The sequence below is a fragment of the Cryptomeria japonica genome, chromosome 4 (genome assembly GCF_030272615.1).
Source record: "Cryptomeria japonica chromosome 4, Sugi_1.0, whole genome shotgun sequence".
Taxonomy (NCBI): Eukaryota; Viridiplantae; Streptophyta; class Pinopsida; order Cupressales; family Cupressaceae; genus Cryptomeria; species Cryptomeria japonica.
The window spans coordinates 560603836-560628009 of record NC_081408.1 but is presented as its reverse complement, the minus strand read 5'-3'; the positions used below and the strand labels follow the sequence as shown (position 1 = coordinate 560628009).

At 39.6% G+C, this 24174-nt stretch overlaps 1 protein-coding gene across 1 annotated transcript in view; it reads right to left on the bottom strand.

The window, feature by feature from the left end:
• LOC131029459 (protein CHROMATIN REMODELING 35) overlaps positions 1 to 24174 on the bottom strand; it is a 144387-nt gene that overhangs the window by 53011 nt on the left and 67202 nt on the right. Inside the window, exons 3-4 of the mRNA XM_057959956.2 lie at positions 13270 to 13427; positions 12500 to 13111 (exon numbers count right to left, since the gene is read on the bottom strand). Of these exons, the coding sequence (XP_057815939.2) occupies positions 12500 to 13111; positions 13270 to 13427 (770 nt within the window). The remainder of the gene's footprint in view (positions 1 to 12499; positions 13112 to 13269; positions 13428 to 24174) is intronic.

The following is a 24174-nucleotide window of genomic DNA, read 5'->3' as shown; positions in this document are numbered from 1 at the left end:
TTTGGCATTGTTGTCAAAGGGGGAGAAGAATTATGTGATTGAGGAAATGAATTATGTGTCTGATTAGGTTAACAAACAGTAGGCTGAAGACAGACAAAGCAAGGTGAATACTTGGTGATGTAAACAAGGATTCCTATTCACCAATCTCAGCATCAATCAGAGACGTTGATATTTGTATTGCCATCAATGCCAAAGAGGGAAATTGTTGGTATTTTGCATAGAGATTGCATTAATGATATGTTTTCGTTGATGTCAAGTGAACCGGTAATGGTATTTATGTTATTGTTGATATTGTTGCTTTTGATATTGGCTAGTAACTGGTAAAGAGAGCTTTGTGGAAGATGTTGTAAGCCTGTATGTTAAGTTTGTGAGTTGAACCGATGTAAAGGGTTAAACATTTCTATGCATTGTCACCGGTAAACCCTATTAGCTGTTAAACCCTAGCCGATCAAGTTTGTTGGTTTATTATCTGATGAGCGGTAATGATGAAGACATGTGTGATCATTCAATGAAGATATGTCCAAATTATTTTGGCGCGTTTGTTTTTGTCTAGGGAAGGAGCAAAGTGGATTGCATTTAATGCACAACATGTGATGAGTTACAAAGTCCTATGAAGCGGTGATCATGGAGCGGTTGGCATTTTCTTGATGAATGTGAAGAGATTTTTATGATTTCTAGCAGTCAAGATTGTACCGACTTGTTTGTAATCTCAATGATGAGAATTAGGGTTTTGTTGTGTTACCGGCCTAATTGATTTCTATTTAAGGTCGATTAAGTTGTTGTAAAGGTTGTTGGCAAGATTGGTAGAAAACCTGTTGAGTGTGTAGTTGCCTAGCCGAATAATGGATCTGCACTTTGAGTAAAGGCAGATTGAAGCATAGAAGGATCTAATCAAGCAAATGTAGTGCTACTTAGACAGATCAAGAAACCCTGTTGTTTTCTAACAATTATAGCAGAAGTAAAATCCCTTAACCGGGTAAGCTATAACAAGCTTGGTTACTCATTAAATCCTCTAACAAGGTGGTCCATTAGCTTGGATTCTTAAATCCTCCAGCGAGGTTACTCCTACCAGAGTATTGTGCTTTTAATAAAGGCATATTTATAAATCCCTTAACCTGGTGATTCCTAACCGGAATTAGTTCTTAACGGGACTTATTGTAAAGCTTTAACAGGCTTGGCTCCTAACAGGACAAACTTCGAAAGAGTTCAGATAGCTATCCTTGTGAGTCTCATCTCACCGTGGTTTTTACCTATTTGGGTTTTCCACGTATAAACATTTGTGTCTAGTGGTGAATGTTTTTGTGGATGTGATCTTATTTGTTGATTTGGTTAATCTCTAATAAGGCATGTTAAGTAGAAGCATTTAAGAGATGAATATGTTGATGTTTACAAGATTGAAGTTGTTTACTATTAAAGTTGTCATAACAGTTAAACCTGTTGATGTCAAGTATTCTTATGAATATTGATCTTGATTGAGATATGTTTACTTTGATTGAGATATGTTTGAGTTTGGGAACTTTGTATCAGTTTTTCAATATATTGATTCACCCCCCGCCCTCTCAATATTCTACCGGATATTTATTCTTTCATCATACCATCATTTGGTATCAGAGCAACTCGGGTCCTCTTAATCTAAAAGCCTAACAACTTGAGGAAAAGATCTTGTAGATCATGATGAGGAAAGAAGGTCCGAAGTTCAACAAAGATAACTATAGAATATGGAGTGATAGAATGAAGATTTACATTAAGAGTCTTGGTAGTCAGTAATGGGATCATATAGAAAATAAGTATACTACACCTACTGGACCCTTGACCGATGATCAAAAGAAAGAACAACAAAATCACCAGGCATTAGAAGCTATTATCAGTTCCCTGTCTGATGCTGAATATGTAGATGTTCATGGTCTTGAAACTGCATATGAAGTATGGAAGAAATTAGAAGAGATATATAGCGGTGATGAACATGTTAAGATTGCCAAAGAGGAGAGTTTAAGAGGAAAGTTTGACAACATGAGAATGTCTAAAGGTGAGAATATCCAACAGTACGGTCAAAGCATTAAAGAGATAGTTGGTGAGATAAAGAGTGCAGGAGGGAAAGTGGAAGATGCCACAGTAATCAGGAAGGTACTGAGAACCCTGCTACCAGTCTATGCTATCCAACTTGCAGCTATTCAAGAGCTGAAATCCATTGAAAAGACAAAGGTAACGCTTGACTCTATTATTGGCAAACTTACTGCTTTTCAACTAAGTGGCTATGATGGTAGTGTACAGAAATCAGAATCTGCATTTAGAGATTCTGTCTCTAACCCATCTATGAGAAGAAGTAGAGATACCAGCCATAACTATGAATCTAGATCCAGTAGAGATGCTGAAGATGAAGACAGCTTAGTGGAACTTGAAGCATTGTTGGCAAAACGACTGCCTAGAGGCACTGGTAAATATAAAGGTAAGCTACCTTGAAAATGTTTTGCATGCAACAAGATTGGTCATATAGTAGCAAATTGCCCTAATGGTGAAAATGAATACAAGAGAGACAAATTTAAGAAATATAAGGGTAAAGGCAAGAGAGATTGTCTTGTACCTATTGAGAGTGGTATTGCTGATGAAGAATCTGATGATGATGCTAGTGAAGATTATTGTGTTTGTAGCTATTAAGGAAGAAATATCAGATCAGAAGGCACTAGTATCCAGAATGGATAACTCTGATGATTGGATCATTGATAGTGGTTGTTCACATTACATGACCAATGATCGCAGCAAATTTCTTTCCCTGAAAGAATTTGATGGCGATGTTGTTAGATTTGGCAATGACTCACCCTGTATGGTTAAAGGTAAGGGAGTTATTTCTCTTAATGTGAAGAGCAGTACTAACGATGTCTATTGGGTCGAAGGCCTAAAGCACAATCTGTTAAGTGTGGCACAACTTAATGATAGAGGATACCCATTGGAGTTCAGAAATGGAATGTGCAAAATCTTTGACAATAAAGGTGAATTGATTGCAACTGAGAAACAAACCAGAGGTAATCTATTTCATCTCAATCCTAAAGTTAGCAACAATTTGATTGCAAAAATAGATGATAGCTGGCTTTGGCATAGGAGATTTTGTCATTTAAATTTTGACAATATTGTTAAAGTAAGCAAGTCTAAGGTAGTAAGAGGTCTGCCTCAGCTAGACAAACCGGTTAATGGTCTTTGTAAAGAAAGTCAACTAGGAAAGATGACTTCTTCAACTTTTAAGAGCAAGTCCTTCAAAGCAGAGCACTTGTTAGATTTGGTTCATACAGATATATGTGGACCAATAACAAGAAGAAGCATTCAAGGTGATAGATATTTCATGATCTTCACTGAAGATTGTTCAAGGATGATGTGGGTCACATTCTTGAAGGATAAGAATGAAGCTTTTGGTAAATTCAAGGCATTCAAAGCCTTAGCTGAGAAAGAGAGTGGCAAAAAGATAAAATGTCTAAGAACAGATCAAGGCGGTGAATTCACTTTTGCAGAGTTCACTAAATATTGTGATGATAATGGTATCAAGCGGCAACTTTCTGCACCAAGGACACCACAACATAATGGTATAGCAGAGAGAAGGAACCGATCAAGGTTGAAGCGGATAGAACTATGTTGATACAAGGAGGCGTATCATAAATATTTTGGAAAGAAGCTGTAAGTACAACTGTGTACACAATGAACCAAGTTCTGGTGAAAAGAGGTAAGGACAAAACCCCATATGAATACTGGTATGGGAGATCACCTGATGTTAGCTATTTTAAGATATTTGGAAGCAAATGTTTTATTAAAAGAGGTGATTACATAAGCTAGTTTGAAGCTAAGAGTGATGACGGCATATTTCTTGGCTATTCCACCAAGAGTAAGGCCCATAAATGCTTCAACAACCGGACACAAAAAATTGTTGAGAGTGTTGATGTTCGTGTAGATGAATGTCCTGAAATTTCAAAAGGAACCAGTTCTGAGAAGAAGGATGAAGATCCTTGCATTTTGCTTTTGGAATCTGAAACTGTTAAATCAGAAACCGGTAAAGCAAATCCTGATGTACTTGTTCAACCGGAACAAATAAATTCAGAGGAAGATGATAATGAAGAAGCTGAACCTGAAGAGAATGATCATGTTATTCCTAGGTATGTGAGACTGAATCACAGTCCTGAACAAATAATTGGGGATAAGGATGCTGGAGTACTAACTAGAAGGAGAATAAGAGAGAACTCTTGCATGATATCCACCTTTAAAACTAGAAGTGCTAAGGAGGCATTTGGTGATGAGCATTGGGTGAAAGCTACGGAGGAGAAGTAATATCAAATTGAGAAGAACAACACTTGGACCCTGGTACCTCGACCGGTAAACAAGAATGTTATAGGTACTAAATGGGTGCTCAGAAACAAACTAAATGAAGATGGTGTTGTAATTCGAAATAAGGCAAGATTAGTATGCAAAGGATATGCGCAAGAAGGAGAGGATTATGGAGAAACTTTTGCACCAGTAGCAAGACTGGAAGGTGTCAGAACACTACTTGCATTTGCAGCTCATAAGAAGTTTAAGGTATACCAGATGGATGTCAAGTCTGCATTCTTGAATAGGATACTAGAAGAAGAGGTTTATATAGAGCAGCTTCATGGTTATGCATTGACAGATAAGCAAGACAGGGTATGCAAATTGCATAAAGCCTTGTATGGATTAAAGCAGGCACCTAGAGCATGGTATGAACAACTTCATAATCATCTAAAATGGATAGGCTTTACTAGAACCAGTGATGACAACAACATTTATCTCAAGTCTCAACGAGATGATATACTGGTCAGTCAAGTATTTGTAGATGACATTATATTTGGAGCAGAGTTCCCAAACTCGCCGCGAGTCAGGCGAGTTCGCCGAGTTGGCGAGTCGAGCCAAGCTCGGTGAGTTTTGCTGACTCGGGACTCGGACTCAGCGAGTTTTGACCATAACTCACCTGACTCGCGAGTCAGGCGAGTTATGGCAAAACTCGCCGAGTCCAAGCTCCAAGACTCGGCCAGTCTCTCCGCCAGGATTCATATATGGAATATAACATTTAAGTATAAGAAAGAGAAAAGACATATTTATACTTTAAGTTATATTCCATATATATTGTCAGGATGTTTGAGAGTGGTTTCGGACCTCCATGAGTTATAATGCAAAATCTAGTTTTTGGAGGATCCTTCAAATTTCCAGACTTAGTCAAATTTTAGGTCATTTCAGGATCAGGATGACATTCCAAACTTTTAGGGCAAGTTCACTCTGACCTTGATGTAAGGGACGCGACCTAGGAGGACACTATACATTCAACCAAGGTTTGATTTAGCAACATGAAGCGTGACCAAATAGTACACAAAAACCCTAGGAATGATTTAAATAACCCCTAATCACTCAACTGACCTAACCTCCTTCACTCCACCTTGAGGAGATCGACCCGATTTGATGACCTTTGAGAAACTCAATCCCTTCAATGCAAAGGCTAAGACACTAAAACAACCAACAACAAAACTAAAAGAGCTAACCCTAGAAAGCAAAAAGTGGGGGTCTTCATTTGCAATGGGGCGATGTGTGAGTACCTCACAACAAGGATGTTTCTTAAAATTTTGAAAAAAGGGGGTGAGTTGGGGACATTTCCTACCTGTCTCCACATCCCAAAAAATCCCCCCATGGGGCACAAGGTTATTTTTGGCAAGGGACATGTCTCTGAGGAGCATATTTTCAAACCCTTCTGGCCTCACAATTCCTCCTTCCATCCAACATATATATAGCCTAAAAACTAAGAGGTCCAAGAAAGACCAAGGTCAACTATAGTCCCAAGGTAAAACCTAAGTTCAACAAGCACACTATTTAATGCTACCATACACATGCAATCCTTACAATTTCCAAGTGAAGATGTTCTTGATGTCTCATGTTGGTGCTCCCAAAATTTCAATTTGGCCAAAGAAAATGCTAAAGAGAAGCCCCAAACAAGTAGATACTCTACCAACATGCCTTTCATGGCATTACAAGCTAGCACACATTATAATTGAGCTTTATTCAATAATGGGTGCATGAAACAAGTTTTAAATTGTTAAAAATCTCTTAATTTCAAGGTTTTTTTTATTTTGCCAAGTCATTGCCGAGTCATAGCCGAGTCACGAGTCGAGTCGGCCTTGCCGAGTCCGAGCCGAGTCCGAGTCTGGGAACTTTGATTTGGAGGTAATGATGACATGAGTAATTGCTTTGCAGATGAAATGAAGAATGAATTTGAGATGTCATTAGTAAGGGAAATTAAAAAATTTCCTAGGCGTACAAATACAGCAAATGAAGAATGGTATTTTCTTTACTCAATCCAAGTATGTGAAAGAGGTTTTGAAGACTTTCGATATGAGTGACTGTAAACCAGTTGGAACCCCAATGGTTAAAGGTTGTCAATTTCCAAGGAAGATGCATCTAAGTCTGTAGATGAAAAGGAATACAGGTCAATGATTAGCAAATTACACTATGTTGTTCACAGTCGACCGGATATTGCCCATGTGGTTGGCATTGTTGCTAGATTTCAGAAGAATCCAAAGGAGGCACATTTGATGGCAACCAAGAGAATTTATAGATATCTGAAAGGTACTGTTGACTATGGGTTATGGTATCCATATGGTGGAAATTTTGATTTGAAAGCATACACAGATGCTGATTGGGCTGGAAATATTGATGATCGGAAGAGTGCTACCGGTGGAGCATTCTTCCTAGGAGGAAGGCTAGTCTCTTGGAGTAGTAAATAGAAGAGTTGCACTTCACAATCTACTGCTAAAGCTGAGCATGTAGCAACTTATATGATTTGCACACAAGCTATGTGGATGAGGCACATTTTGGAAGGTTTGAAGATGGAAATCTCAGAACCAATAAAGATTTTGTGTGATAATACAAGTGCAATAAACATTTCAAAAAATCCAGGTTTGCACGCAAGGACTAACCACATTGAATTGAAATATCACTTCGTGAGGGAAAAAGTTCAAAGTAAAGATTTTATCTTGGAGCATGTTTCTACCAAGGAGCAGCTTGCAGATATCTTTACCAAACCTCTGCCTAAGACCACTTTCGGGTATCTTAGAAGTCAATTGGGGGTTATCCCTCTTCATGAAGTTAGTTGAGCATGATGCTAATTGCATCAGTCCCTGAATTACTTGCAGAATTTGACATGGATTGATGAAGAAGTGGATGTATTCCACAGGGGGAGCATCAACATCACAGTGAGAGCAGAATTACATGTTTTACTTTCACTTTGGCATTGTTGTCAAAGGGGGAGAAGAATTATGTGATTGAGGAAATGAATTATTTGTCTGATTAGGTGAACCAACGGCAGACTAAAGATAGACAGAGCAAGGTGAATACTTGGTAATGTAAACAAGGATTCCTATTCACCAATCTCAGCAGCAATCAGAGGCGTTGATATTTGTATTGCCATCAATGCCAAAGGGGGAGATTGTTGGTATTTTGAGTTTGTTGGTATTTTGCATAGAGATTGCATTAATGATATGTTTTTATTGATGTCAAGTGAACCGGTAATGGTATTTATGTTATTGTTGATATTGTTGTTTTTTATATTGGCTAGTAACCGGTAAAGAGAGATTTGTGGAAGATGTTGTAAACCTGTATGTTAAGTTTGTGAGTTGAATCGGTGTAAAGGGTTAAACCTTTCTATGCATTGTAACCGGTAAACCCTATCAACTGTTAAACCCTAACTGATCAAGTTTGTTGGTTTATTATCTGATGAGCGGTAATGATGAAGACATGTGTGATCATTGAATGAAGATATGTTCAAATTGTTTTGGCGCGTTTGTTTTTGTCTAGGGAAGGAGCAAAGTGGATTGCATTTAATGCACAACGTGTGATGAGTTACAAAGTCCTATGAAGCGGTGATCATGGAGCAGTTGGAATTTTCTTGAAGAATGTGAAGAGATTGTCATGATTTCTAACGGTCAAGATTGTACAGACTTGTTTGTAATCTCGATGATGAGAATTAGGTTTTTGCTGTGTTACCGACCTAATTGATTTCTATTTAGGGTCGATGAAGTTGTTGTAAAGGTTGTTGGCAAGATTGGTAGAAAACCTGTTGAGTGTGTAGTTGCCTAGCCGGTGAATGGATCTGCACTTTGAGTAAAGGCAGATTGAAGCATAGAAGGATTTGATCAAGCAAATGTAGTGCTACTCAGACAGATCAAGAAAAACTGTTGTTTTCTAACAATTACAGCAGAAGTAAAATCCCTTAACCGGGTAAGCTCTAACAAACTTGGTTACTCATTAAATCCTTTAACAAGGTGGTCAATTAGCTTGGATTCTTAAATCCTCTAGTGAGGTTACTCCTAACAGGGTATTGTGCTTTTAATCAAGGCATATTTGTAAATCCCTTAACCTGGTGATTCCTAACCGGAATTAGTTCTTAACAGGACTTATTGTAAAGCTTTAATAGGCTTGGCTCCTAAAAGGGCGAACTTTGAAAGAGTTCAAATAGCTATCCTTGTGAGTCTCACCTGATCGTGGTTTTTACCTATTTGGGTTTTCCACGTATAAACATTTGTGTCAAGTGGTGAATGCTTTTGTGGATGTGATGTTATTTGTTGATTTGGTTAATCTCTGATAAGCCATGTTAAGTAGAAGCATTGAGAGATGAATATGTTGAGTTATGATTAAGCATTGTTGATGTTTACAAGATTGAAGTTGTTTACTGTTAAAGTTGTCATAACAGTTAAACCTGTTGATGTCAAGTATTCTTATGAATATTGATCTTGACTGAGATATGTTCACTTTGTTTGATTGAGTTTGAGTTTTGGAACTTTGTATCAATTTTTCAGTATACTGATTCACCCCCCCCCCCCCCGCTCTCAGTATTCTACTGGATACTTATTCTCTCATCATACCATCAAAATTTGGATATCGATTCAGATCTGTATTTTGCCAAGGATCCCTATCCACTAAATCAACATTAGACCCATCCGACGTTCCACATAATCCATGGGCAACCGGCCAACCAAAAGCAAGTGAAGCTTCTCGGACGACAAGCTTGGTGCGTCGCTCGATGAGTACATGGACAATCCCTGCCACATGTTTTGTTTGGGTAGTGTTGTGACGTTTTCACACATCACCCGATTGTAAATGGGGACCCCCTTGTTTTTCGCTTTTTGGGGTAGTGTTTTGAGTCACCAATCTTTGAAAGTCTAGAGTTAGGGGTTTTCAAAGAGTTTTTCTTAAATTTCTCAAGTCAATTGGACCAATCATTATCAAATGAGCATTTTGACATCTCAAGATTGCTAGGGCAAACCAAAGGACGAAAAATGCAATTGCTTAGGGCCAACTCTAACAACTTCCTATTTTTGTGGAATTTTGCTTTTTTGCTTTTTCATTTTTGGCACTTCAGGACAAATCCGGGAAGCAACTCTTTCGCCTACTTTTTTGCTTTTTTGCTTTTTTCTTTTTTTAGCTTTTCTGAAAGTTGACCTAGGATTGGGTCATTTAGGTCATGGCAAAAAGGTTCCTATCTTCGAAATGAAAAGTTTGTATCTCCAAGTATGAAAAGCAAGGGAAAAATCTCCAGACAAGGCGTTGATCTAGAAAGTTCCAAATAAACAAGATGATGAGCAAGAAAATCCACTAAGTGTTTATAGAAAAGAGAAAGTTTCTAAATGGAGAAAGGCAATGTCTTGTGCCATAGCAAACTCCGTCCAAGGAGAGTTGAGAATGGCTTGTCAATGCAAACTCCGCCAAAGAGAAATTTTCTAATGGAGAAGGCAATGTCTTGTGCCATAGTAAACTCCACCCAAGGAAAAGTTGAAAATGGCGTGGCAACAAGAAAACTCCGCCCTACACATAGAAAAAATGGCTCAACAACAAGTGAAGTCCGCCCATCAAGGAGAAGGCAATGACTTGTGCTATGCTTAAGTCCGCCATGTCTAGAAGGAAGTGTCTTATGCTATGCTAAACTCCGCCTAAGAAAGGTTGAAAATGTCTCAACTACACATGACTTCCGCCCAAGGTCAAGAGAAAAATGTCTCAACTACACATGAAATCAGCATACCCCTAGCAAGAATGTCTTGGGACATAGCCAAGTCCGCTCTAGCAAAGGTTAAAAATCTTAGACCAAGCTAAAGTCCGCCAAGGCATGAAGAGGAAAATCCTAGAGCAATATGAAGTTCGTCCAACATGATGGAAATTCCTTGTCCAAGTAGCAAGTTTGCCCAAGGAGAGGAGAAGAAAATTGTTTAAGTATTGATAACTTGGGGAGAAAAATTCAGAATATTGGCTAAGTATTGGTCAATTGGAGAAAATAAAATTCAAAAATTTGGCTGTGTTGATGGATTGTAAAAAAAAACTCCAATCAAGATGAAGTTTGCCAATAAGAGAAAATCCTAGGAAAAAACACAAGAATTCGCCTTCTTTATAAGCATGAGCATCGACATTTCATTTTCTCACAGTTTACTTCTCAAGACTGAAAGTTGAAGCTTAGGAAACAATTTTTTTTTCCTAAAATTCGGAGAAAATTTCAAAATAAATTTTAAGTAAAAGGCAAAATCCGCCACCTAAATTTTAAGCAAACACCTAAGACTAGCAACTAAGAAAGCCAAAAAACAAAGGGGTCCCCATTTGCAATGGGAGGATGTAATGTCCCCACTAGTTAGAGATCACTGTCCTGCAAAACAGATTGTTAGAAATACAACAAATATACATATATAACTAATCTAATTTGCAATTAAACTTAAATTACTTAATTAATACTAATCTCAATTCTTATTTAATAAAAAGGATACGAGTGCAGTACTGGGACATGTCCTTAGGCGGCTGTGAAGCTCGCCTTCTTGGAGCCCATCTTGGTTCCAAGCCATCCAGAAAATCGAAGGTTAATTCGATTCCTGTCTTGGATGTAATTTCTTACACCCAAGCCATCCAAGAAATCGAAGGTTAATTCGATTCCTGTCTTGGATGTAATTTCGTACACCCAAGCCATCCAGGAAATCGAAGGTTAATTCGATTCCTGTCTTGGATGTAATTTCTTACACCCAATCCATACCAAGGAAGACCATCATATATGATCCATTCCTTGCCTTGGATGATGCATCTCATCATCTAAGTCTACCAGAGAGGACCAGCCAGATCCTTCTCTTCTTGGATGAACTTTGTCAACCAAGCCATAACATATATGCATATAGATATTCAGTATATACTGCCTACCAGGGATTATCATAATCCCTCCATTAGGCTAAGGGAGTTTCCTCCCTATAGCCTCCATCATATAATCACATTTATATTACATTTTACAATTTATTACTATTACATGTATTCCATAACATATATTCAGAAAATGTCCACTATCATATATTCACATTTATTTATTAACGAATATTCCTAACTATTCATTAATATGTATTCATTAAGATATGTTTACACATTCATTAACATCTAAAAACCATTCATTAACATATGTATTAAAATATTCATAACTTATATTCATTAACATATGTATTAAAATATTCATTACTTATATTCATTAACATATATATTAACATATTCATTACTTATATTCATTAACATATATACTAAAATATTCATTACATACCTGTTTGTAACCCGCAGCAGTAGTTTTTCCAGACCTCTTTCTTTGTCTACGCAGCAGTCCTTATACCTTTCGCTGCCTTTTTTTTTTTTCCTATTCTCCGTGCTGCTGTTCCCCCCTTATACCCTGTGAAGGGTTGTATCCCTCCACAGGTCCCCTTCCACATGAAGGGATGCGATGGTAATCACAGCCCAGGCGCACCACTTCGTGCGGGGGTAATCGTTTGGGGGGGGGGGGGGGGGCTCGTTGATTAATAGTTTCCTTATTACATATTGAATATATTGAATATTGACATTTTAAATATATTGAATATTAACATTGACAAATACTAAATATTGACATTTTAAATATATTAAATATTAAATAATACTTTTCTTTATTAGTATATATTAAATATATTACCAGTTTAATCCTTTATTTAATATTGTTCCTTAATTTTTTTATATATTAAATATATTAACATTTTAATCATTTATTTATAATAACCTTATTTAATTAATCCATATATTAATATTTTTTAATAGTTTTACATCAGGTGATACCATAGGGGTTATCACAGACGACATGTGAAAAGGTGACAATAATTAGAGTTCTGAATAGTGTAGTTTTCCATTGAACTTGTATTTTAAGATCATATATGAGATAAGAATCAGTTTTACATATAGGAGTGCTGATTGTAGTGCATATATGTACTTCAGAATTTCTCTATTAAACATAAAATATCAATTTCTATTGTGATTAGAGTTGTGAATAGTGTAGTTTTCCATTTACCTTGACTTGTATTTTAAGATCATATATGAGATATGAATCATTTTTACATGTAGGAGTGCTGATTGTAGTGCATATATGTATTTCAGAATTTCTCTGTTAAACATAAAATGTCAATCAAACATTGAGATGGAAAAAATATACCTTTGAACACTCAAAAGACGTAAGCATTTGTCTCCACAGATACGAAATTTCATCATCTTTATTATTTCCTTCTTGCATGCTTGCCTGGAATTCAGCATTTGGGCTCATACACAACAAATCATTTTGAATTTCTACATCTTCCCTAATTTGTGATTCATGTGTTTCCTTTAGGAGATGATCAGTATGGTTCTCAATTTCTTGTTGCAATTCTACGTTTCCCTTCATTTGTAAGTCATCTGTGTCTCTATATAGACAGCTATTCTGGTTCTCAATTTCTAGTTGCAACTCTACAGCTTCCTTCTCCTGTGAGCCATCCATCTCTCTTAGTTGATGGTCTGTCTGATTTTCCACTTCCAGATGTGAATGTTTTGTCTCAGCAACTGAATGGTTCAACTCAGTGGCACAGTTTTCTTCTTTCAAAGTTTCTGAATTTTGAGAAAAGCAACCTGGGTTTATGCCATCCTTGTTTAGTTTGGTTACACCTCGAATTTCTGACAGTTCTGTATCAGAGTCTGTAGAATCTGATATATTCAAGCAATATGAAGAGCAAATAGGTCCCTTTTCTGATTGACTCTGCTTTGGACTAGACTTTACAATTTCTGAAATAGTTTTCTGTGAATATGCCAGAAACTTTAAAATGTCAAATCATCAATAACATAACTTGGAAAAAATATCTTCTACATTTTTCTTCAAAGTCTTAGAGACTAACTTATGTAACTTCTAAAAACAGCAATGGTTTACAAAGTGCAAGGATATGCATATGCTAATACATTCTTTTGGAGTTTGATAGGAAATTTCATGTTCAATAGCTTGGACAGCTGCTTCTCTAACTTCTGCCCCTGTGCAGTAGCATTTAATATCTTCTCTCTGACACTTCCATAAGTGATATGATCACTTGAGTCTTTCACTTTCTTCTTGGGTTTGGACTCTACAAAAAAAGTGCAATAAATCAGATTCTGGAAAAATTATTAGATTCAAGCATGTCACATGTAATGGTTTGCTAGCAGTTGGCTAATATCAGTAAAAATTTACGCATTACCATTTAATTTTTAAATCTCAAATAAATGCAAAAACATTTGAAATTGAATTTGCTCCTCCTTATATAGTCTATTCGTTTTAATAATAAGAGACACAAGGGTTTTAGGCTATTGAAATATCCTCACAAATGGTTTTCTCATTTTACAACAAAAGCAATGGGTGTAAAGTTTTAAACACTACAAAGACTCTTAAGGATTTTTTGACATCATCAGAATATGTTCATAGTAAAAAGGAAAATTCCTCAGACCTGTTTTCTTGGTTCCTGATTTGAAAATGATCATATTAAATTTCCTTGCTCGCCGTTACAGAATGTGTGTTACTTTTTGTTTTGAAGAAATATGTCTAGTATTACTCCAGAAAACAAATGACTTACATCGGTTAAACATTATATGATTATTCATTACAAGGAAAATCACTTCCTTTGTAAGGAAGGAAAGAAAGCCCCTGGGGCTGAATGTGTCCACGAGCAAAGAGTTCACATCCCTTTTAAACTACTCAAACCTAGCTTGCATGATCAAGTCCAACTCTTACCCTAAAAGTGACGTTCCCCAGCACGTTCCCCATATTGAGCTGGGAAGTATCTTCCTTAAAACTACATTTTGCATACTGTCAGATAAATTGATTGTTGCCAACCATATTGTGTACCATAGACCTTGTAGTTGTCTTGATCATTCAACAATCCCCTAGAAGATGTATAAATTCTTATAGTCGGTCAGTCGAGAGATCTTGGAGCCTATGTATTCTTCACTAGCCTGGTTCAGCAGTTAAATATTTTGCAGACCACCTGACTCAAAGCAATTCCAGCTTTCGAGACATTGTCTTTTCGTGAGGTCAGCCAGTTCAGTGCATTCATATCCAACAGAAGATAAAAGATATGAGAAGCATGTTAACACGATTTTCAAGAGAAGTTGCAGTACCTTAACCAACAAAATTAAATGCATTTTATGTTTTAAAACTTGAAATTGGCTGCCATCTATCTTTTTCATCCCGAACACGCAACAAGAAGAGCTCTAAGTTTTCTCGCATCACGAAAGAGGTTGCATAGAAGCAAAGAAGCAAGGTAACATCGATTTATCCCATTTCTTTACCTTCACTTCTTCAAAGTGTCCCTCTCTGACAGGTTAGCTTGAAGGCCTTGAATGTTAATGGACTGGTCCCGTGCAATGTATTTCCCCTGTACCTGTGCGACTCACTTGCTAAATTCTAAAATTTTAGAATACTTCTGGTTGATTTATTATTGAACTCGAAATTCTGACCCTTTACATATCTCCAAGAATAGAAAATGATCTTGATGATAAATGAAGAAGACACATGTTTCCTACCGAATATTCGGAGAAGAATGTGGCATGGCTCTGCAAGAGTCGTTTTTCTTCAAGTTTTGTCTAACTATTCTTGTAACGACTATCCCTCAAGAAGCTATTACCTCTGATGATAGTTATTAAAACCTGTCTATAAACAAGAATAGAGAGGCTGGAAGAGATATATGTAAGACAGTTATTGAAGGAGCAATAAATGAAAATTATCTGAATTGATTCTTGAGAGTCGTAAACTTTGAGTTACAATAATCTTATGATTTATTCTTCTTATGTGGAATGCGTTTCTATTTAGATAATTTCTTATTGTTTTTCAGAAGAAATTTAATTCTCATATTTGGGTATCTGTTATGAATAATTCATCTTTGAATGGATGTTATGACAGTCTTTAAGTTAGAGGTTGTTGTGATTTGATTTTCCAATATAGAATCTTTGTATTCTATCTTGTCCCAAATTTAGTCATTTACGTTTTTCCTTTTTAAGATTTCTCGTTAAAAAGCTCTGCCTTTCCCCTACTTTCTGGTTAAAAGCATGCATGGTTTTTATTTATTATGTTTCATTAGAAGGTAGTTGCTTCTTGTAAAATAAGCAGAGAGAAGGTGTAAAATATCATTACATTTGACTCAACTGATAATTTCAATTGCCAATTTTTTTGGGTGTGCGAAAATAGAGTTAATCGGCAAATTTGTTAACCAACAGGAAAGAAAATTAATGAAGGTGCCAACATAATAATAAGCAACAAGAAAAATCAAAAGCGATGAAAAGATAATATTATCCTGCAAAATAATGAGAATTTGATGGGAGAAAAAAGAGAGAAAAATTCATTGGGAGTAATTTAACAAAAAGCCCCTAGGTATGAATGTCCACAAGCAAAAGCTCACATCCCTTTTAAACAAATCAAACCTAGCTTGCATGATCAAGTCCAACTCTTACCTAAGATGTGACATTGCCCTATTCAGCAGGGAGGTATCTTCCCTAAAAGTAGATTTGAATATTGTCAAATAGTCTGATTGTTGCCAACCATATTGTGTACCATATACCTTGTAGTTGTTCCTGATCATTCAACAATCCCCTAGAAGAGATCCTTACAAACAAAGTGAGTCAGTGAAAAGGAAATTGAACTCAGCTAACCAACCCCAAAACTCTCTAGCCATTGGACACTTGCAAGTCAACTATCTCTTCTTTCACACACAATGATAAAATCATCTGCAATACGCATCTTACCTAGCCATGCCTTGAAAGCTAAAAGTTGATGCATTATTAGCCATCCCAATATGTTGTGTTTGATTGATCTTTTCTACTCCATTTGGCTTGAGCCCACGCTGTCATCTCTCTTCAGGATCCATTAACTGCCTCCTCTTGAGAAAAGTTCTTATTCATAACCAGGCAATGAGATTTTTATCCAAATGAAACATATGTTAAATTTAACTTCTTGTGCCATGTGATTGAGTCCAAAAGGCTCCATACTTTATAGCTCAATCTATTGCAGTTTGACAGTTTTAAGCAGAGAAAAAGCCTAGGAAACTTAATCAAGCTGGATAAAGAAAAATTAAAGAGCGAGGAATTAGGTGTGAAAATTCAAAAAAATAACACAGAAAAATAAAGAAAGTGCCAACATAAGAATAAGGAATGAGAAAAACCAAAAGCGACAAAAAGATAATAATATCCTGCAAAACAATGAGAATTTGAAGGGAGAAAAAAGAAAGAAAAATTCATAGGGTGTAATTTACAAAAAACAAAAAACATGGATTGGATTGAAACAATTACAGAAATAGAATAATGATAATACTATGCTCAATTTTTCTTTTATCTGAGACCTCTAACGTTATATTAAACTGTTCTTGTGATACATAAAGATCCAATCAAAGGACTGAAACATTTTGAAATCACTTTGAGTTTGTATAATAGTTATTACATAAGAGAGAAAGTAAAGCACATATTTATTTCCTCTTTAGTAGATAAAACTAATTGAAATAGTGAACTTGGCCAAGCCAATAAGAAACAATTCAGACATTATATTCAATTATCTGTCCAACCCAGTGTTGCCAGACTTAACCATTACTTGAAGACCCCAGTGAGTATCAGTTCTGGCAGGCCTGCCTGTTTTCAATAGCCCAGTGATTCTGGGAGACTTTCCAGTTTTAGAGATTCACAAGTTAAGGTGCAGGGATTTGCCAATGATTCTGGTCGTTGACTTTAGGACTTCCAAATGGGACATCTTCTTTCTTTAATTTGTTTTTTCTTTAGGATTTTTTTTTTGAGTGGTTTCCCTTTCATGTACCTTTTTGAGACTTCAGGTTTTTCTTCTTTCTTTTCTTTGATTCATCATCCTCACTATCAAAACCAAAACTTCTCACACTTCTGACAAGCATAGAACCTTTTGGCGTGGACTAGAAAAGTTTTTGTGATGAGGACTGTTTGGTGCCATAACCTTATTTTCATAGTGTTTACACAAATACTAAAGCTTCAGCTGAAATACCCTGATTATCAATCTCTGATAGAATGGAATTCACTTCTATTTTTCCTGAATCAACCAAGGGAATGTAAGGCTGAGGTGATTTTCCTTCCCCCATAAGGTCTTGATTGACATCCTTCTTGGTATACATTGTTGAGATCCTGCTATTTATGAACCAATATGGGATAGCCTTTAATTTATTGAACTTTACGCTGTTTACCCCGTGGGGTGTGTTATTAATATTGCATATCAACAATCAGATGATAACCATAGGATAGAATAGTAACCAGAAACTCAAAGCAATTCTTTCATTAATGCCAAAATGTCTAGTACAATAATCATTCTCTGCATCCATGTATCCAACAACAAGTACAAGATCATATATAAAGACACGGTCGAGGGTTGCGGTTACCACCCGTGGGGAACGGTCGTGCAACGGACAACTACCCTTGACAACACTAACATACTTAACCAACGTAGCTTAACAAGTAGTACAAAGCCCATTTTACGACCAACATCATCCCCCCCTAAGAAAAGTTGTCTCCAGACGACAAGGACAAAAATCCGGGACTAACACAACAAAATGGGGATGAAGTACACTGTATACAATAAGAAAAGCACTGAGAAGAAGGGGTTGAGGGGGCGTCCCTGAAGGAGGTAGTTGCACCGCCGATGAAGAAGATGCAGGAACTGCTGATGCCAGTCGAGCCCGGAACTCATACTCCTGCTGTGTCCTCACCTGAAAACCCTTTTCTGCTACCATCCGATGCTCAAGTGCGGATTTTACCATTATTGCTTCCGCAAGGAGTTCTTTATTTCCTTGACGTCACAGTCCTCCTGTGCCTAAACCAAACTTCTCTGCAAAACACGCTTTTCAGTCTCAGCCTCCACCAACTGCTACTCAAATGATACTTTCTCCCTAGCTACTTTGTCCTCGATAGCCACTCGTGGTGCCCTCTCGGCATCCAACTCCTGGGTACGTTGAGCTAAGTCTCACGCTACTATTGCCTCCAACCTAGTGGTCAGCTCCTCCCAAGCCCTCTGTGCATCCATCAAGGCAACCTCACATCCAGCCGAGACATCCTCCGAGTTCCTCAAAGCATACCATTCATACCTGGAAGTGGCCACAACCCTCTGGCACAAAGACTAGGAGACGCCTCAAATCCTCCATCACACGCCCCAAAGGCTGATAACTGAATTGAATATCTCCCTGGTGACGTACGACTTCACGTTCTTGTAATGCCTTCCCTCAAACTCTGTTTATTTGCAACCTCCAAATCCATCTCCCTCTACGGCTTATGGCTTCCCCGCCAATGATTAGCTTCAGGCTTCTTTCTCACAGTACGGAACAACCCCAACACTTACCGTGACTTCCCTAATACCCTTCGCCCAACTCAAAAGTGTATTGTAGCTCAAAAATAAACTGGGGGTCTGGGGGCAATGCCCCCAATAGGGTCTGGAGCAGCGCCCTCGCGGGATCTAGGGTAGCGCATGGTGGTCCATGGCGCACATCATTTTTGTGATATTTTAAGATGCCAAAAACCTTCTTCTCCACTCTAATTTTTTCAGCATCCTGGCTCCAGACTCCATCGAATGATTTTTCAATCTGGTCATCGTTTTTTTTTATAAATTAAATGCATGCTTGTTTGAATGTCTGCGCATTTTTCTTTTCACGTGCCATCACCATCGTGTTGTGGTATTTTTCCTTTCACCCTTTTTTAAACTGTCACCGTCGTCGCCGTGCTCCTTCAGGCCTGCGGTGGTATTCCACCACCGGTGACCTCCATCGACAGTGTTTCCACCGTATGATGGCCTCCCCGACGGTGGTCACCGGTGATGCCCCCCCCACCCCCGACGATGGTTCCACCGTACGGGGACCCCCCGATGGTGGTTCCACCGCACGGTGGTCATCGACGGTGCCCCCCCCGACAGTGGTTCCATCGTACGGGGACCCCCCGACGGTGGTCCCACCGTGGCCATCAATTTTTTTAATTTTTTTTCAAAATTTTTTTTTTAATTTAATTTCCTAATCTAATTGTCTAGAGAGTCTTCGGCTCGGGTCCCGTGCCTCTAGGATCGCCCTTCATCCTTCTCGGTTTGCCTCGCCCGAGAGTCTCCCACTTTGGTCCCGTGCCTCTCAAGTTGCCTGCCCGGCATCTCGGGTCCCCTTCCATCCTCTCGAGTCCCCCTCCGGACTATAGGGTGTCCTTCTTGCCTCTTGGGTCCCCTGCGCGCTTCTCGTGGTAGGGTTTCAATTTGGACCCGTTGATAGCAAGTCTATTTTCAATGGCCATCCAAAGACCTGGAACCATAAATTCTGCAAGGACCACTGTCTCCTTCCCGTACATAAGAAGAAGAAGAAGAATAAAGATTTTGAAGGTTGCGGCCTTCCACACAGGGTTCCAATCATTGCTGACACGAATGATCTTGGGATTATCTACGTCACCGAGGTTTGTCTCCTTCAATTTTACCTCTTGATACTTGATGGGTTCTTCCTTCGAGAATTGGTGTGCGGTGGTGTCACTCACACGGGCATCTCCCTTCCAATATTCTCTGTATTCCGGCAGGTACACCTCCTCTGTTACTTGCTCTGGTTCCTCTACTTCGAGCTTGTAGCTCTGGAACATTTCGTAATCCTCCATCTGCTAGTGGAAGAGCCCGTTCAATGACCCCGTCTCATCCTCGGAGCACTCTCCTAGTTTGAGAATCCCTTCGTCGTTGGGCTCCATGCAGCCCCGTCCTTCGTCCCTCAGGTAGCCTTCTCCTTCACCCTCTGATTCCGAAGATGATGCCAGTTCCTCACTAACCAACTGCGTCCCAAGGTCTATGATAAACTTCCTTCCTCCATTCTCCATAGACAAAGTGTTCTTCTTCCAGTTGTGGGTGGCCTTGGCTACCACCAGCCACCCTCTCCCTAAGATCGCATCATACCCTTTTTTCTTTAGTGGGATTACCACGAAGTCCAGTATGAAGGGTTGCGCCCCGATGGTAACTTGCTGGCCCATCAATGTTCTGATGGGTTTGATTCCATGCTGATCTGCTCCCAGCAGATTGAATGTAGATGGCCATAGCATCGACTTCCCCAGCTTCCACCAGGTTTCTTCTGGAAGAACATTCACTCCCGATCCACCATCGACGATGGTATCGGTTAGAATGGTGCCAAGGATACCCATCTCCGCAATGGCCGAGTTCCTTCCAGTGTTAATTGCCAGTAGCCTGGGGTCTATTGCAGACCCCCCAGGAACATCCATGCGGTGATTGGTATTGGTGCGTGGTTGGGAGAGATTATTCAACAACATCGTTCGTAATTGAGGCATCGTCTGGAGGAGATCGTGTACCTTCACAGGCACCTCCAGTTTTAAAATTTGATTTAGTATAGCCTCCTCCGCCTCCACCCGTCGTACCCTTCGCCTTCGCCCTCTCTCGTATCTCTTTCTCAATTTCTTCCCGTGCTTCCCGTACCTTCGCTTCTCCGTCTCTGGGTCTGGGCACGTCGCTTGTCTAGCTTGGGCGCGGGTTACGGCCAACACTTCCTCTTCTTTGGTTTCCTCGATATTGAGCAAGTTGACGCCGGACTTCGGGCAGGTGGCGTCTTCGTGGTCTCCCGGTCCGCACCATTTGCACAAATATTGTGTGGCCTCTCCCTTCAAGCAGTCTTGAGCGAAGTGCCCCCACTGACTGCACACTCTGCATTGTATCATCAGTCGGCCTTTGGAGTCGTATTGGATCCAGCTCCTTGTATTGTTATTGTTGTTTCGTCCTCCCCACCGGTTATCTTGGTAGCCTCCCAATGTTGCATTGTTGTTCGCCTAGGAGCTGTCGGTACCGCCCGATGTAGTTGGTTGTTCCTGCGTAAGCAATACTTGTTGGTTTCGTGTTTTCATGTTGTAGGGGCATTCCCTGGTGGGATGCCCCATCAACTGGCATATATCACAATAGGCCTTCTTTGGGCAAGAGCCTTTCGTGTGGTCGTCCGTCTTACATTCCGTGCACCAAAGCTCCCCTTCATTGGTCTTGCTCGGACCTCCCTTCATAACCTTGAGCTCTTTCATCATCCTCAGCATGTCCTTTTGCAAGGCTTGCACCTTTTTGCTGGACTCGCCATCACTGTTGCTTCCCTCAGAATAGTCATCATCCTCGGTAAAGCTATCCTTCTTCTTAGATGTCTTGGTCTCACTCTCGAGATCCATCGCTCTATTATATGCATCTTCGTACGAGGTTGATGGAACAATTTTCATCTTCTTTCGGAGGGAGTGTTTCAGTCCCTCCATGAACCATCTCTTTTTCAACCCATCCGCTGGTTGACTCTCCATTTTCCCCAATAGTTCCTTGAGCCGCCGACTATTGGCTCGGACCGTCTCGTTCTTGTTCTGCTTTGTGCCATAGATTTCGGCTACTATTTCATTGTGGTCTCTGAGGAGGCGGAACTCTATCTTGAACTCCTCCTTCAGGTTGGGCCATGTGCCAACTTTGGCCTTATTCGTATCGGAGTACCACTCGATGGCCACTCCCCTTAAGGTTGCTAGAAATTTTGTTACCCATTCGTCCTGGCCGGTAACACCGTTCACTGACCATATAGTTTCGCAAGTGCGGCAATGGCAGACGGGATCTTCCTTCCCGTCGCCGTTGAACTTCGGCAACTTCTGTTTACTGGCCATTCATGGGGGTCGTGTCGCCTGTCGTGCACCTACACCACTCCCACCCACGTCGGTTGTGTGTGTTGTTTGAGTGACTAGGGGTACAGTGGTTTGTACCCGCGTGCTTGGTGTGATGGGTCCCCAGAGGGGGTCCTGCTTGCCATGTGTCTGTGGCTCCTCCGCACCTACGGTCGTACGGTTGCCCTCCCCTCCGTTCTCACCCTCATCGTTTGTTCTCTCCCTTCAGTGGTCCTTTGTGCGCGGTATAAGGGATAAATTCCTGAACTGATCCCGGGTCTCTTCAACCAGATTTCTTCGTAGCCTTGTTTCCTCCAAAAATTCTTCGTAGCTTCTCACCCTACGGTGTTCTGGTGACACGTAGAAATCTCCTTCGGCTTCTAAACCTGCACCCTTCGTGACACCTCCTTGGTTCCCTTCGGTAGGTCGTCCTTCGGCAAGTTGCCTCAGCCTTCGTCTACGTTCTACTTGTTGTTCCAGAATCAGGGCTCTTTGTGCGGCCTCCCACTCCTCACTTTGTGCCTTCTTATTTCTATCCTTATTTAATAAGTTGGGCATTAATTCCCGTACATAATGTAGGAGTGTTCTTTATTCTACCCCCGAGGCTCAAGGTTCAAGTTTCCCGTAGTCGCTTGCCATTACGCTCCTCTTCCCAGCGACGGTTGTTTTCTTCGTACTCCCGGAGGACCTATTGGCGTCGCTCCTCACGCTGGGTTTCCTCCCTTCAGTGCTGGTGGGAAAGGGTTGCTTGGGCTAGGAGATGCGGGAGTTAGTGCGACAGCCTATTTGCTGTTAGATTGACGTTGAGAGCGTCCCAGACTACACCCTCGGGTACCTCTTCTGTGTAGCCTCCCCTCGTACGAAAGTCTCTATAGCCGCCTGGAACCGGATCACGAAGTCGCCTGTCAATGCATTCTCCCCTTCGTAAAGTTCTCTCAGTCGGCTATCATCCCCCTCGATGCTATTGCCAATGGGCTGGCCCATTATCCTCTGTAGGCCATTCATGCTCCGTGGCTACCCAGATTCAGATGGCAACGGCGCCAGATGTTTACCCCGTGCGGTGTGTTATTAATATTGCATATCAACAGTCAAATGATAACCATAGGATAGAATAGTAACCAGAAACTCAGAGCAATGTTTTCATTAATGCCAAATTGTCTAGTACAATAATCATTCTTTGCATCCATGTATCCAACAACAAGTACAAGAGCACATATAAAGACACGGTCAAGGGTTGCGGTTACCACCAGTGGGGAACCGTCATGCAACGGACAACTACCCTCGACGACACTAACATACTTAACCAACGTAGCTTAACAAGTAGTACAAAGCCCATTTTACGACCAGCATACGCCCTCTTTAACAACCTTCTTTGTGCTGTAGATAGCAACAAAATCTTCTTTACCATAAGAAAAATGCTAGTAAGATCCTCTAAGCTCCAAAGCTACATATATCCTTTTCCATCACAGTAATCTGCTGATGAACTTGGAACTGTAGTTTTAAATGACCTCTGTCAATGTTGCAACACAAGATTTAGGACAGATATAAGATACAATTTTGATTGGACATTTAATGGAAGCCTACTTTTACTTGATAGAAACTGAACTCTCTGAAGTGAAAGAGTCCACATGAACTCCATACCAAAAGTTTATCGAACTCAATAGAGTAGCTCATATGGTTCACCATAAAAGTTGAAACTGAAAAGCTGAAAGTATGAATGTGATCAGCGTTGGATGTATTGATATGCATGCAATTGATTTGTTTTTTGTCTTTACAGTTGATTTAGAGAAGAAAAAATAGAAAAACATATGCTTCCTTAACAAAACTCAATTTATTACATTTCTTTCAAATTGATGAGCTTGTGCCTGTTTTGGGGCCAAGTTCAAGTATGAGTCAAAAATCAACCTCCCAAGTCTGTGCCAATTCTAAGTGTGGTAACTATTTGCGTATCATCAATCATCATTCATCAATCACTATAATTTATGTATAACATCCCATGTGATAGCCCCCAATAAATTTCCAATGTAAAGTAGCTGCTCAAAATATACTCATGGGCAGGTATTTAATAACTTCCCTCAATGTAGTGCCTAACCATCATCCAGTGATGACCATTTCCTTGAACGGATAAGGTAGCAATATCAATGTTCATGCCGTAGATAGGTATAGAAAGATTTGAGGAGGAGATGGTGATTTAATGACAACAATGTCATTTTG